Source organism: Sabethes cyaneus, chromosome 3 (assembly GCF_943734655.1).
Source record: "Sabethes cyaneus chromosome 3, idSabCyanKW18_F2, whole genome shotgun sequence".
Classification (NCBI taxonomy): domain Eukaryota; kingdom Metazoa; phylum Arthropoda; class Insecta; order Diptera; family Culicidae; genus Sabethes; species Sabethes cyaneus.
In genome coordinates this window covers 131,568,862-131,581,659 of record NC_071355.1, presented here as the reverse complement: position 1 = coordinate 131,581,659, position 12,798 = coordinate 131,568,862, and the positions used below count along the sequence as shown (strand labels likewise).

Genomic DNA, 12,798 nt, shown 5'->3' with positions numbered 1-12,798 from the left:
AACGAAATACAAATTTCCTCATAACTCTAGAACTAATCAAGCAAATGGAACCAAATTTATCATGTGGGTGTTTTTGTAGGCAAGAATATTTTCTAAGGTATATTTTCTATGGATTTCCCAACTTTAAGAGGGGGGGCTCCTATACAAATGAAAAACAAATTTCGTCATAACTCGAGAACTAATCAAGCAAATGGAACCAAATTTGACATGTAAGTGGTTTTGGACGCAAGATTTTTTTCTATGGTGAATTGAGACCCCTCTTTTCTTTAGAAAGCGAGTTATGGCCCATCTCCCCTTTAAGAGGGTGGGCTTCCATACAAATGAAATGCAAATTTCTTCTTATCTCGAGAACTAATCAATCAAATGGAACCAAATTTGGCATGTGGGAGTTTTAGATGGCAGAAATTTTTTCTATGATGAATTACGACCCCTTCCCCTTTTAAGAGGGGAGCTCCCATACAAATGAAATTCAAATTTCCTTATAACTTGAGAACTAATCAAGCAAATGGAACCAAATTTGGCATGTGGGAGATTTTGGAGTCTTGAATTTATTTTACGATAGGGTAATTGATCTTGAATGGACCTATTTAGCGCTTTTTAACACCACCACTCGCACTCCTGCTCAATTTACTCGTCATTTCTAAATAACTAGCTGACCCGACAAACTTCGTATTGCCACAAATTAACCTGTGTTGTACATAAATCCTGAATCTCGGATGATCTTTGTCACAATCTCGAGTTTTGCAAGCCCCCCAGTGGGCGGCGCTTCCGACGGCGGGTCACCGGCAACACTCGCGACCGTATCGTCCTGAATGATCTAGTGTTACTATAGATAGTTTTTGTGGTCTTGTATTGACTAATGTTTTATGGAAGAGTCTCGAATTTCTCCAGTTCGATTAAGTTTCGAGTTTCGCCAAATTTCTGTTTTATTTGTATGAGAGTCCATATCCCCCTACCACAGGGGTGAGAGGTCTCTAACTATCGTAAAATAAATTCAAGACTCCAAAATCTCCCACATGCCAAATTTGGTTCCATTTGCTTGATTAGTTCTCGAGATAAGAGGAAATTTGCATTTCATTTGTATGGAAGCCCATCCTCTTAAAGGGGAGATGGGCCATAATTCGCTTTCTAAAGAAGAGAGGGGTCTCAATTCACCATAGAAAAAAATCTTGCGACCAAAACCACTTACATGTCAAATTTGGTTCCATTTGCTTGATTAGTTCTCGAGTTATGAGGAAATTTGTTTTTCATTTGTATAGGAGCCCCCCCCCCCCTCTTAAAGTGGGGAAATCCATAGAAAATATACCATAGAAAATAATCTTGCCTACAAAAATACCCACATGATAAATTTGGTTCCATTTGCTTGATTAGTTCTAGAGTTATGAGGAAATTTGTATTTCGTTTGTATGAGAGCCCCCCCCTCTTAAAAAGGGTAGGGGCCCTAATTCATCATAGAAAAAATGGTTGCCTCCAAAAACACCCATATGCCAAATATGGTTCCATTTGCTTGATTAGTTCTCGAATTATGAGGAAATTTGTATTTCATTTGTGTAGAAGCACCCCCTCTTAAAGTTGGGAAGGGTCCTAATTCACCATAGAAAATATTTTTGCCTCCAGAAACCTCTACATGCCAAATTTGGTTCTATTTGCTTGATTAGTTCTCGAGGTATGAGGAAATTTGTATTTCATTTGTATAGGAGCCCCCCTCCTAAAGTGGGTAGGGGTCCCAATTCATCATAGAAAAAATTTTTGTCTCCAAAAACACCCACGTGTCAAATTTGGTTCCATTTGCTTGATTAGTTCTCGAGTTTTGAGAAAATTCGTATTTCGTTTGTATAGGAGCCCCCCCTCTTAAAGTGGGGAGGGGTTCTAATTCACCATAGAAAATATTCTTGCCCTAGAAAACTTTCACATGCCAAATTTGGTTCCATTTGCTTGATTAATTCTCGAGTTATGAGGAAATTTGCATTTCATTTGTATAGGAGCCCCCCTTCCTAAAGCGGGGAGGGGTCCCAATTCATCATAGAACAAAAATTTGTCTCCAAAAACACCCACATGCCAAATTTTGTTCCATTTGCTTGATTAGTTCTCGAGTTATGAGGAAATTTGTATTTCGTTTGTATAGGAGCCCCCCCTTTTAAAGTGGGGAGGGGTCCTTATTTACCATAGAACATATTTTTGCCCTCGAAAACTTTCACATGCCAAATTTTGTTCCATTTGCTTGATTAGTTCTTCAGTTATGAGGAAATTTGTATTTCATGTGTATAGGATCCCCCCCTCCTAAAACGGGGAGGGGTCCCAATTCATCATAGAAAAAATTTTTGTCTCCAAAAACACCCACATGCCAAATTTGGTTCCATTTGCTTAATTACTTCTCGAGTTATGAGGAAAATTGTGTTTCTTTGGTATAGGAGCCCCCCCTCTTGGGGGGAGGGGTTTCTAACCATCACTAAAACCTTTCCTGGCCCCAAAAAAAACCTCTACATGCATATTTTCATGCCGATTGGTTCAGTAGTTTTCGATTCTATAAGGAACATACGGACAGACAGACAGACAGACAGAAATCCTTCTTTATAGGTATAGATATGTGGTGATGTTACTATTTGTTGGAAAGTACCACCTTTGTTCTACATTATCAGTACTTTAAAAATGTATAATTGATGAAACTTTTATTAAATATATCGTTTTTTGCCAAAGCCTTTTTTTGATCTTGAATGGACCCAACATGATCTTGAATTGGACCTATTATTGATTTTGAAATGGACCTAAATTAGGATTGTCATAGTTTCTTTCATGTAAATGAACAACATAATAACAAAGAATTTTTTTTAATAGTACAACTATACTACTGTTATTTATTAATAGGACACAAGGTTGAACAGCTTTTACCTTTCTTATACTCTGTTAGAAAGGTATGAAAGTCGGTTGAAAAATTTGAAATCGGTTACAGTCACCGAGGGTCTTGTTTTTATGTCAGCCCAACAATTGAACATTTTTTCAGTGACTTGATATGCGTTGTGTATTGAAACGATTTCCACGTCATAAAAAAATTATGTCGCCTATTAGTTTCAAAAATTTAAACCATTCATTAAAAATATGTAATATAACTTGTATTAAACGTAGTTTATCAAGTACAGTGGGGTTCGAGTTTTTATTTAGTGACTGCATATTTCGAAAGGTCAGACTTTTACGTCTTACTGCAAAGCATCTAAAGGTTTGCGACAGCCCCTGTCGAACATTTTGAATATAAAACCGTTGCAATCGTGAAAAATTCGTTAATTAGTGGTAATTATTCAATTTTTGACACATTTATATGCAATTTTTTCAGTTGAAAAATGGTCTAGATTTTGCCAAGGTTTCGATTTTGACAACATAGGCGACACGCATTTGTTGTCAAATTCGAAATCATACTGTAAATGGTGCTTGAAAAAATTAGACTTGGTAATTCTACTAGGTTTAAAGGTAAGCTTAGATACTAGGTTTTAATTTTAAATGATAGTCGATGAAGAACTGTACCAGATAGAAAATAGGAAGATTCAACAATGAATATTTTAGATCTCAGAGTCACTCAATTTCGGTGGACAAGGAGGTATTAATTTTGTCACAAGTCAGAGGGGAGAGGTGCTTAGAGAAAACTTTACATCCCCCAAGAAAAAAATCAGAGGGGTTGTGTATAAGATACGACCACGGATGACGTAGTACAACGTTAGTCCGGTTGCATGATTTTGAATATTTTACTAAACTGATTTTCAATCTCCCAAATCGACCAAAAGGTGATGTGAAGTCAACCTGCTTACTTATCGGCGGAATATAAGGCGTTTGCAAAATATTTTTTAAGTTTTCGTCACCCCCCCTTTGGAAATTGGCTTGAAAAATCGGGGGGCTAAAAAAAATTTGGAGGATATGAGTATAAAATCAATTGTCCGTGGGCTCTACAGCCTGAAAAACTCGAAAAATGAGTGTACTTAACACTTCTAGCACGAAACAGAAATGGATATTCGAATTCGGAGTTTCCGACTTCCATTTTATACTAATATTTGCAATTTTGTTTTCATAAGGGAACCTCTTCCCCTTGCCCCCACGGGTCCTTGAAGATAGTCGTTTAAAAAAACCATGAATTGCGGTACCATGGATTGGCCCTGGGGGGCTTATCCGAATTGAAAAATTCCAAAACGACATGAAAGAACATTAAATTATCTCGTGTTTGATCCATCCTTTTTTAGAATTCGAACACATAACAAAATGGCGGACATTGAAACATAAAAGTATGGGTTTTAAGCGAAAAAATTGACTTTAAACATTTCTAAAAAATTCAAAAATTACACTATCAAGAAAAGGATGGGTCAAACACTAGATAATTTTGTTGGCTTTCAAACAAAAAAAGAATCATTAGAATTGCTTGAGCCGTTCTTGAGATACTTATGGTACCGACTTTCAAAACCTGGTTTCGAGAAAAACGACGTTGAAGTTTTTACTCGTTGTTTAATCGCTCCATGCGCGGTACAAATAGCTGTAACTTTGTCAATATTTGGAATTCATGCAAACGACTTCAAGCATATATGGTCAAAATGTTAATCTTTCGAAATAATCAAAAAAAAAATTTAGGTTTTAAAAAATGGAAAAGGTACTATGCCCCCTTAACAGAAGGCAGTTAGTATCCCTCTTATCTTTTGATCCATCTTATCTTTTAATCAATGATGGTTAAAACTTTTGTACAATACTGAGAATAAATTAAGTTTATATTGTTTTAAGCATAAAATGACATATGTTAGCTAACTAATTAGGAAGACTTTTTAGTTTCAAAACTAGAGGCTACAATGTACAAACACTATGAAGCAACTACGAAAAAGGATGAGTGATAGTTAGTTTTATCAATATAATTAAGTTTTTATTTAGGCTATAAATCAAGCCTACTTTCAATATCCCGCGCTTATAGATTAATTATAAACGGAGATACTATAGTGACAACAAGCAGTTTTATGGAATATACAACGGCGTGTTCGTTAGTGGTAGGCAATGATAGCTACCGCCAGTGATGTCTCGGAGCGCAAAACTAGGTCCATTCTTAAATCAATACTAGGTCCATTCAAGATCAAAAAAGGGGGTTAACATTTTTAAGGAATTTGAAGATTTTACTGGTTTTACTGAACTTTTAAATACCTAAATTGAAATTACACATATTTTAGCATCATTTTAAGAGTATTGTTTTATTTCAAACCAGAAGGGTTCCGGGTAGTAACAGTTTGAAAATACTCTATGGTAACTGCAAAAAGGCTGAAAAACAGCTACTTTTAAATACGCGGCAATAAAGTGGTTTTGGCAATAATTTTAATTTAATTTTAGTATATTTAGTATATTAAAGATAAACATAAAAGCTAAATACAGTACAAAGACTTGATAATTATATCCTAAAATTCTTATTTAAAAATAGGTCCATTCAAGATCAGAATTCGACTAGGTCCATTTCAAAATCATTTACCCTAGTTAGAGACCTCTCACCCCTGTGGAAGGGGATATGGACTCTCATACAAATAAAACAGAAATTTTTGCGAAACTCAAAAACTAATCGAACTCGAGAAATTCGAGACTCTTCCATAAAACATTAGTCAATACAAGACCACAAAAACTATCTATAGTAACACTAGATCATTCAGGACGAGACGGTCGCGAGTGTTGCCGGTGACCCGCCGTCGGAAGCGCCGCCCGCTGGGGGGCTTGCAAAACTCGAGATTGTGACAAAGATCATCCGAGATTCATGATTTATGTACCGTGACCGCTCCTAATTCTGCGCAGCTCCTAATTCTGCGCATTTTTCTTTATATAAGTATTTTTTAACATTGTGCATAACTATGATCATTGCGTTATTTTTTTATAAATGTCTATTGAATATTACGTCATTATTCACAAACGGGCCATAATATTTGAGAGCGAAATAATTTATATGGCGAAATTTTATATGGCAGAAAACATCGTCGTTAGCACCAACGCTAAGATTGTCCTTCTAGAAAATTAACAAATTTATGATCGAAAATCTTTGCAATCATCAAATGACCCAGCATAATTAGAAAGAATAATTAATTTTAGTCACGTTTTAGACAAAAAGAGTGATTGCATGCATTGCTTTCCTTAGAAAAATGCGATGCAATAATGCGGCACAGTTTTTTTATTCATGTTCCAAATTCTGCGCAGTAATGTATCCTACGGAGAAATCGCGAAAGAATACGCAGCCTCACCCAAATGGCTGAGGTATAGAGGCATGAAAATTCAAGTAGAATCTTTAACTTGCATTTATAGGAATCCTGTGCTGTGTCTCGGGGTCCGAACCTACGAGCGCCAATTCATGAAACCATGTCTTCTATTTTTTTTAATGTCCAACCTCATGGGGCTGTCAGAGCGTGGGGAAGTGGTTTCTATATGAAAACACAATTATTAGTATTAGTCTAAAGTGTAATGTTCAGTATGCAGAAAACCCAAATCAATTCGTCCTTCACGTTATCGGGAATAAAATATTTAAAATGAGGCAATCAAAATGATAACAATATTCCTTTGCCACCCGAACAGCATAAGAAGGCCGGATGATGGATCTAATTATCGTAATGGCTAATGCCGGATTTTTTGGTGTGCTTTCAGCGTATAAAGACACAAACAGCATGTCAGGAGTATTTATTTTCACTTTTTGGGTGCGCAGAATTAGGAGCAAACATGCGCAGAATTAGGAACATGGACAAGAGAGTGCGCAGAATTAGGCACCGTGGATAAGTTTACAAAACAAAAAATATACTCAATTGTTGGTCGACTTATAATTCCCATATTTTTTACCAGATATTATAGACCGTAGCACTACACGTTGCTGCTATCCACGTTATTTTAAATCTAGAATGCTTAGAATAGCGGAAGAATCATAAAAATGTCTTTACTGCGCAGAATATGGTACGTTCACGGTACAACACAGGTTAATTTGTGGCAATACGAAGTTTGTCGAGTCAACTAGTATATATATATATACGACCTTGTGGTACGAAAAGGATTAAATTCAACTGCCTCAGAGAGAGAGAGGAGCCAGCTGGGATTGTTTTTGTGCACCGAACTGTCAACGCGAACCGGGTAAGAACTGTCTCTACTAACCGGGCAAGCTTTTATTTATTTGTGTATTTATTTGCGAAAATAGTTAAACCCCTCAAAAAACCGAGCATGCTGGCTTGATTCAAATGGTACTATTTGAATTTGCTGCATGAAAAATAAAAAAAAACGAAAGCAATCAATCTGCCATTGAGTTGGCTACTCTCTCTCTCATATTTATTTTATATAAATGGCACAAACCTGAAATGTAGATATTTCTGCGCACGCTTATTTTCTTCGTCCATTTTTTTAATTACTTCCTCCATGTAGCTACTCACAGTACATTCCTGTAAAAAAGGAGTATGTAAATATCACAATTTAGTACAATTTAGAACGCTTTGTTTTGCTACGATCAAAAACCATGCGGGTATAATGGGCCACATGGGGCAATATGAGCACTTTAGTTAAGGGGGGACCCTACTCTGGAAAGTCGGAAAAATCGCATTTTATTATTTTTTTTGCATTTTCGAGACGCTTACACCTTCAGAAATGTCATGCCAACAGGTTTTTTTAATATCTGATCTCGTTGAAAACTTACGGCAAATATTGTGGAGTCACCTCAAGCGAAGTCTATTGCTGTACGAAACTTTGAACGCGTTTTCCCGAAAACCATTTTTCTTTAGCTGGCGGTATCTAGTGGACCGATTTGGATGAATTTTTTTTTCAGCATGTAAAAATGAATTATCTAAATTGTTACGTAGCCGTTTTTTGATATCTCAATTTTTCAATTTTTATGAGCTTTTTTTTGGAGATTTTTGATGAAAAAACACCTTTCTTTATTTATTTATTTGAGAAGGGAAAAGCTCGCTGGAGTGGAACAGCTTTGACATTCCTTCTCCAGTAGGCACAAAACCTCCCATCTTTTTGTACCAACAGTTTCCACCAGTGTTGCCACATGTACAGATTTATCTGGAAAAGTACAGATTTTTCCGAATTTTTTGGTACAGAGTCTGTACGGTACAGATTACAGATTTTTGTCATAAAGTACAGATGAGTACAGAATTTTTTACGTGTCAAAAACTAATTTTTTTCTTTCAGTTTTGTTACTTGAAATCAATAGAGGAGCACCTCTTGACATGAATGCAAACAAAACAAAACATGTCTGTCTTTAAGGTTATGTACCAATATCATCAAAGAAATTAGTAATTTGCGATATTTCACTTTTTTTAAAGCAAATAAACCAGGTTTCCCTACGTAACAAATCAACTTTGTGGTACAGATTTTGGTACAGATTTTTGAAAGCAAAAGTACAGATGAAAAAGATTTTTTTACCTTCCAGTACAGATGAATATGTGGCAACACTGGTTTCCACCAAATGATACATAGCTTTTGTAACACTTAAAACTAGGAATACATTGCATTAAATACTAATTGTACAAAAGTTTGAGCTTAGGAGTAATAATTTACTTATAACATGATTAACAATAGTTACATTTATTTCAAGGCACGACGAATTTTTTCTTTTAAAACGGTACGAGATAAATTAAAATCGAACACATTGTAACAATGATTAAAAACACGACACATGCCACTGAGAGGCTCGTTTCTACCGTAGTTGGTACGTGATACAGGCAGGTAGAGAAAAGCATGGGATCGAAGAGTTCTACGGATGTTTATGTTCAGCAGTTGTAGAATGTCGGGGCAGTCAATATATGATGTTAGGATATCGGAGATAAAGGTAGCCTTGGCAACCTCACGCCGTAGTACCAAGGTATCAAGACTAATAAGGTTACACCGATCTTCATAACTTGGAAGATTTAGAGGATCATTCCAAGGTAAAAGTCGTAGGGCGAAACGCACAAATTTACGTTGAATGGCCTCAATCCGTTGAATGCTATTTTGATAGTACGGTGCCCATACATTTGAAGCGTATTCTAGTACAGATCGCACTAAAGAACAGTACAAAATTTTAAACATGGAATGCTCGTAAACTGTTTAGTGACTCCAAGAAGATAAGATAAGAAACCAAGATTTTTAGAAGCTTTAGAACAGATAAAAGCTATGTGATCCTTAAATGTCAATTTGGAATCTAATAAAATTCCTAAGTCTTTTACAACGTTTTCCCGCGTAAGAACAATGTCCGAGATTTTATAATCAAATGATACGACTGATCGTTTGCGTGTAAAGGAGAAACAAGAGCACTTTGAAGCATTTAACACCATTCTGTTGATATTGCACCAATCAGCAAAGATCTCCAACTGCGATTGTAAAAATTGGGTGTCCGAGATATTCTTAATTATGGAGAAGAGTTTGAAATCATCGGCATACGATAATTTCATGCATTTAAGGGTAAGATGAATGTCATTAAGGTACAGCAGAAAAATGTAAGGACCTAGATGACTTCCTTGTGGCACACCAGATGTGACAGAAAAAGGTAGAGAAATAGTATTTCCAATTTTAACGGACATAGTCCTACCGGTAAGATATGATTCAAACCAGTTAAGGATATTGCCACTTAATCCAAGCCTCTGAAGTTTCGAGACGGCGATCTGATGATTTATTTTGTCGAAAGCTGCTGATAAATCCGTATTGCGTCGACCTGAAGATGGTTTTGCATTGAGCGAGCAATGAAGGATGTGTAGGAAATCAGGTTAGTACAGGTTGACCGTTTGGATACGAAACCGTGCTGACTTTTATCAATGTAGCTAGAGAAATTGTAAGTAAGGAATTTCAGAACAACCAGCTCAAAAAGCTTTGCAATGGCACAGAGTGATGCTATTCCACGATAGTTTGAAACGATTTGTTTTGAACCTTTTTTGTAGACTGGAAAGACATATGAAGTTTTCCATGCGGTAGGGAAACTACCCGAAAGCAGAGATATGTTGAAAGTGCGGACCAGTGGAGTACAAAGAGCCAAACCACAATTCTTCAGTATGATTGAAGGAATCCCGTCTGGACCAGGATTTGTTGAGGTTTTCAGTTTCAAGCACGCATTGAGCACATCTTGAGTTGTTAAAGTTGGAAGTGATCCAACAGTTGCCATACACGGAACGTTGCACACAGCATTCCAGACTTGTTGGTCGTCGAGAGTTTCACTAGCGAAAACAGCACTAAACTGTTTGCGGAAAAGCTCACATATGTCGTGAGTAGTTGTTGCTTCAGCACTTCCAAGATTCATCGTAGTGGGTAAGCCGTTTTCATTTCGCTGCTGAGTTTGAGTTTGATATGAATTAAACAGTAACTTGTTTAATCGCTTATAACGGTTATTTAAAGATATGTAATGATACTTAAGCTGAGTTGTACGAAACTTTGAAAGTTTTTTGAGCGCTGATCTCTTGGCAGTTTTTAAAGTTTTAAGAGTGTGATTTGACCAAGGAGGAAAAGTACTGTCGATTGATTTTCTTTGGAGTAAATTGATCGATAGCGTACAACAGAATGTTGGATACATTTAGAGCTGCTGACTCAGCATCACAGCCGTCGAGTATTGAGCTCCAGTTAAGGTTGGAAAGCAACTCGTTCATTCTCAAGAAATCAGTTTTGCCATAGTTATAAGCTGGATCGTCAGCAGTGTCTTCGTAAGTGAGTGGTGTTAATTTATGGAAAAAGACATGGAGTGACATGGACATGGACCATCTGCCACCAGCATAATAATCACTATTCTGGTATCCAAACAATACAAAATATATCTTCAAATATACATTAACCAATAACAAAAATACCCCAACACTTAACAATAATTCAAGCATCTGAAATTTTTTTACAAAAATCTTTTATTTTTCGGTCTTCCAGAGTAGGGTGCCCCCTTAAAGCATAGATTATTAGAACATAGATACGCCACTCTTACAATTTTTTGTTCATTAATTTCCGACATATAGGGTAAAGAACCGGTTTTAAGCAGTCTAAGCGGGTCACTGATTGTTTACCTTATTACAAGCGATGGGCTGACTAAGTGGGGAATATCAACATACCAATCTTCTTGCTATCTTTAGTTCTTCAAGCTGTTACCATTGGAAGACACTATTGTTGAGCTAAACTTTTGATTTTTCGCTTTAAAAGTTGGAGCGGTGGAACTAAATTTGATCAGACCGAACGTATTTTCACCCACAAGGTGCTTTTTTAAGCAATCTTGAAATCTGAATTTTTTTACGTACCCATAAAAAATCCCTCGAACTTTTCCCCCTATTCAGTAAGTTTGCGTTCCTATCCGCGACCTACTAATCGGCATCTGATGCGTAATCGGCATAGCGTATCAGCATAGATGCATAAAATGCCATCTGTCTAAATTGTTTATCGGGGCATACACTCACCGCACCGTTTGGCAAACGGTATTCGTCGTCTCTTTTATTCTCTAGTGTTCTTATGGGAAACTGCGACTTTGACGTCTCACTCGCTGTTCATAAGGATGGTGGGAGAATAAAAGAGGTAAACATAGCAGTACACACGGTACGACTCAGAACAGTGTTGTCAAAGTAAATAACATTGAAACACATCGTTGCTTCATTAAATCACTGAGAAAATCTTCGAAAATTATTGAAAAAGCTGTCTTTTCTGTTGTTTTCAATTAAGAAAATTTAATTATGAACGTCAGGTATCAGCATCTTTGGCTCGAGCAGCACGTTCCTCACAATCATGTGGAAGATTTGTGCCTTGCCCATCTTGCCCGTGTCATCATTTACCTGATGAGAACGGGAAGGAAAACAGGAGGAATAGGAAGGGGTGGATGAGGAATTTGGACAAACACAAACATATATATACCGAGAGATTTTTGTACCCCCGAGGGGATACTGCAATCCTTGGTAGTTAACTTATCAAAAGTACACCCCCTGGGGGGTATACTCATGATAAATAAGAGCTTATAGCTCAATACCGCTTTCGGTAAGAAACATCAAAATGTCTCGTAATTTTAGTTTCCTAAAATCCGATTCATTTAAGACGTAGGATCCAAAGATCCTATGACGCAATTGTGCTACTGCAGGACAGTGGCAAATTACGTGATATGGTGTACCGTAGTCGGATTCACATAAATTACAATGAAACGATTCAGCGAGCTATGATAATTTAGTCTGCAGTGACCAGTCAGTGATCTGACAAGAATACTGCAATTTACCTTTGAAAAGAAATTTCGCAACCTTCTCACAAGGCTTAACAATGAAACTTTTCGTTTGACGACAAGTTTCAAGATTTTCCCAATAACGTACATGTTCACATGAAAACCAAGATCGAATCTTTTGTTTTATCCAACATGCCGCAATTGGTAAAGCAGGTTCCGGTCCGAAACCTGACTTCTCTGCTCTAGATCTTGCTAGTTCTTGCTAGTTCATCAGCCCATTCATTTCCGGTTATACCAGAATGGCCAGGAACCCAAACCAGATGAACGGCATTTAGAATGCTTAGTTCTTCTAATTGGGTGTGGCAGGCGATTACTATTTTAGATTTAGAATTAGCCGCACAAAGGGCTTTTATAGCGGCTTGACTGCCAGAACAGAAGTAGATAATCTTGCCTATCAGTTCTTTCTGAAGTGCAAACTGAGCTCCGCACATAATTGCAAAGATTTCAGCTTGAAAAACGGTGCAGTAACTACCCAACGAATAGGATTCCTCCAATTCCATCTCACGGCAGTAAACACCAGCACCCGCGCGACCTTCGTACAAGGAACCATCGGTATAACAGACCACATAGTCGGAAATTTTCCTTTCCATGTAGCCTGACATCCAATCCTCTCTAGGAGGAAAGTCACT

At 37.0% G+C, this 12,798-nt stretch overlaps 1 protein-coding gene across 1 annotated transcript in view; it reads right to left on the bottom strand.

Moving 5' to 3' along the window:
• The window catches only part of LOC128744251 (cullin-2), a 300,626-nt gene that overhangs the window by 165,150 nt on the left and 122,678 nt on the right, over nucleotides 1–12,798 (bottom strand). The window contains exon 4 of the mRNA XM_053841107.1: nucleotides 7,321–7,406. Coding sequence (XP_053697082.1) covers nucleotides 7,321–7,406 — 86 coding nt within the window. The remainder of the gene's footprint in view (nucleotides 1–7,320; nucleotides 7,407–12,798) is intronic.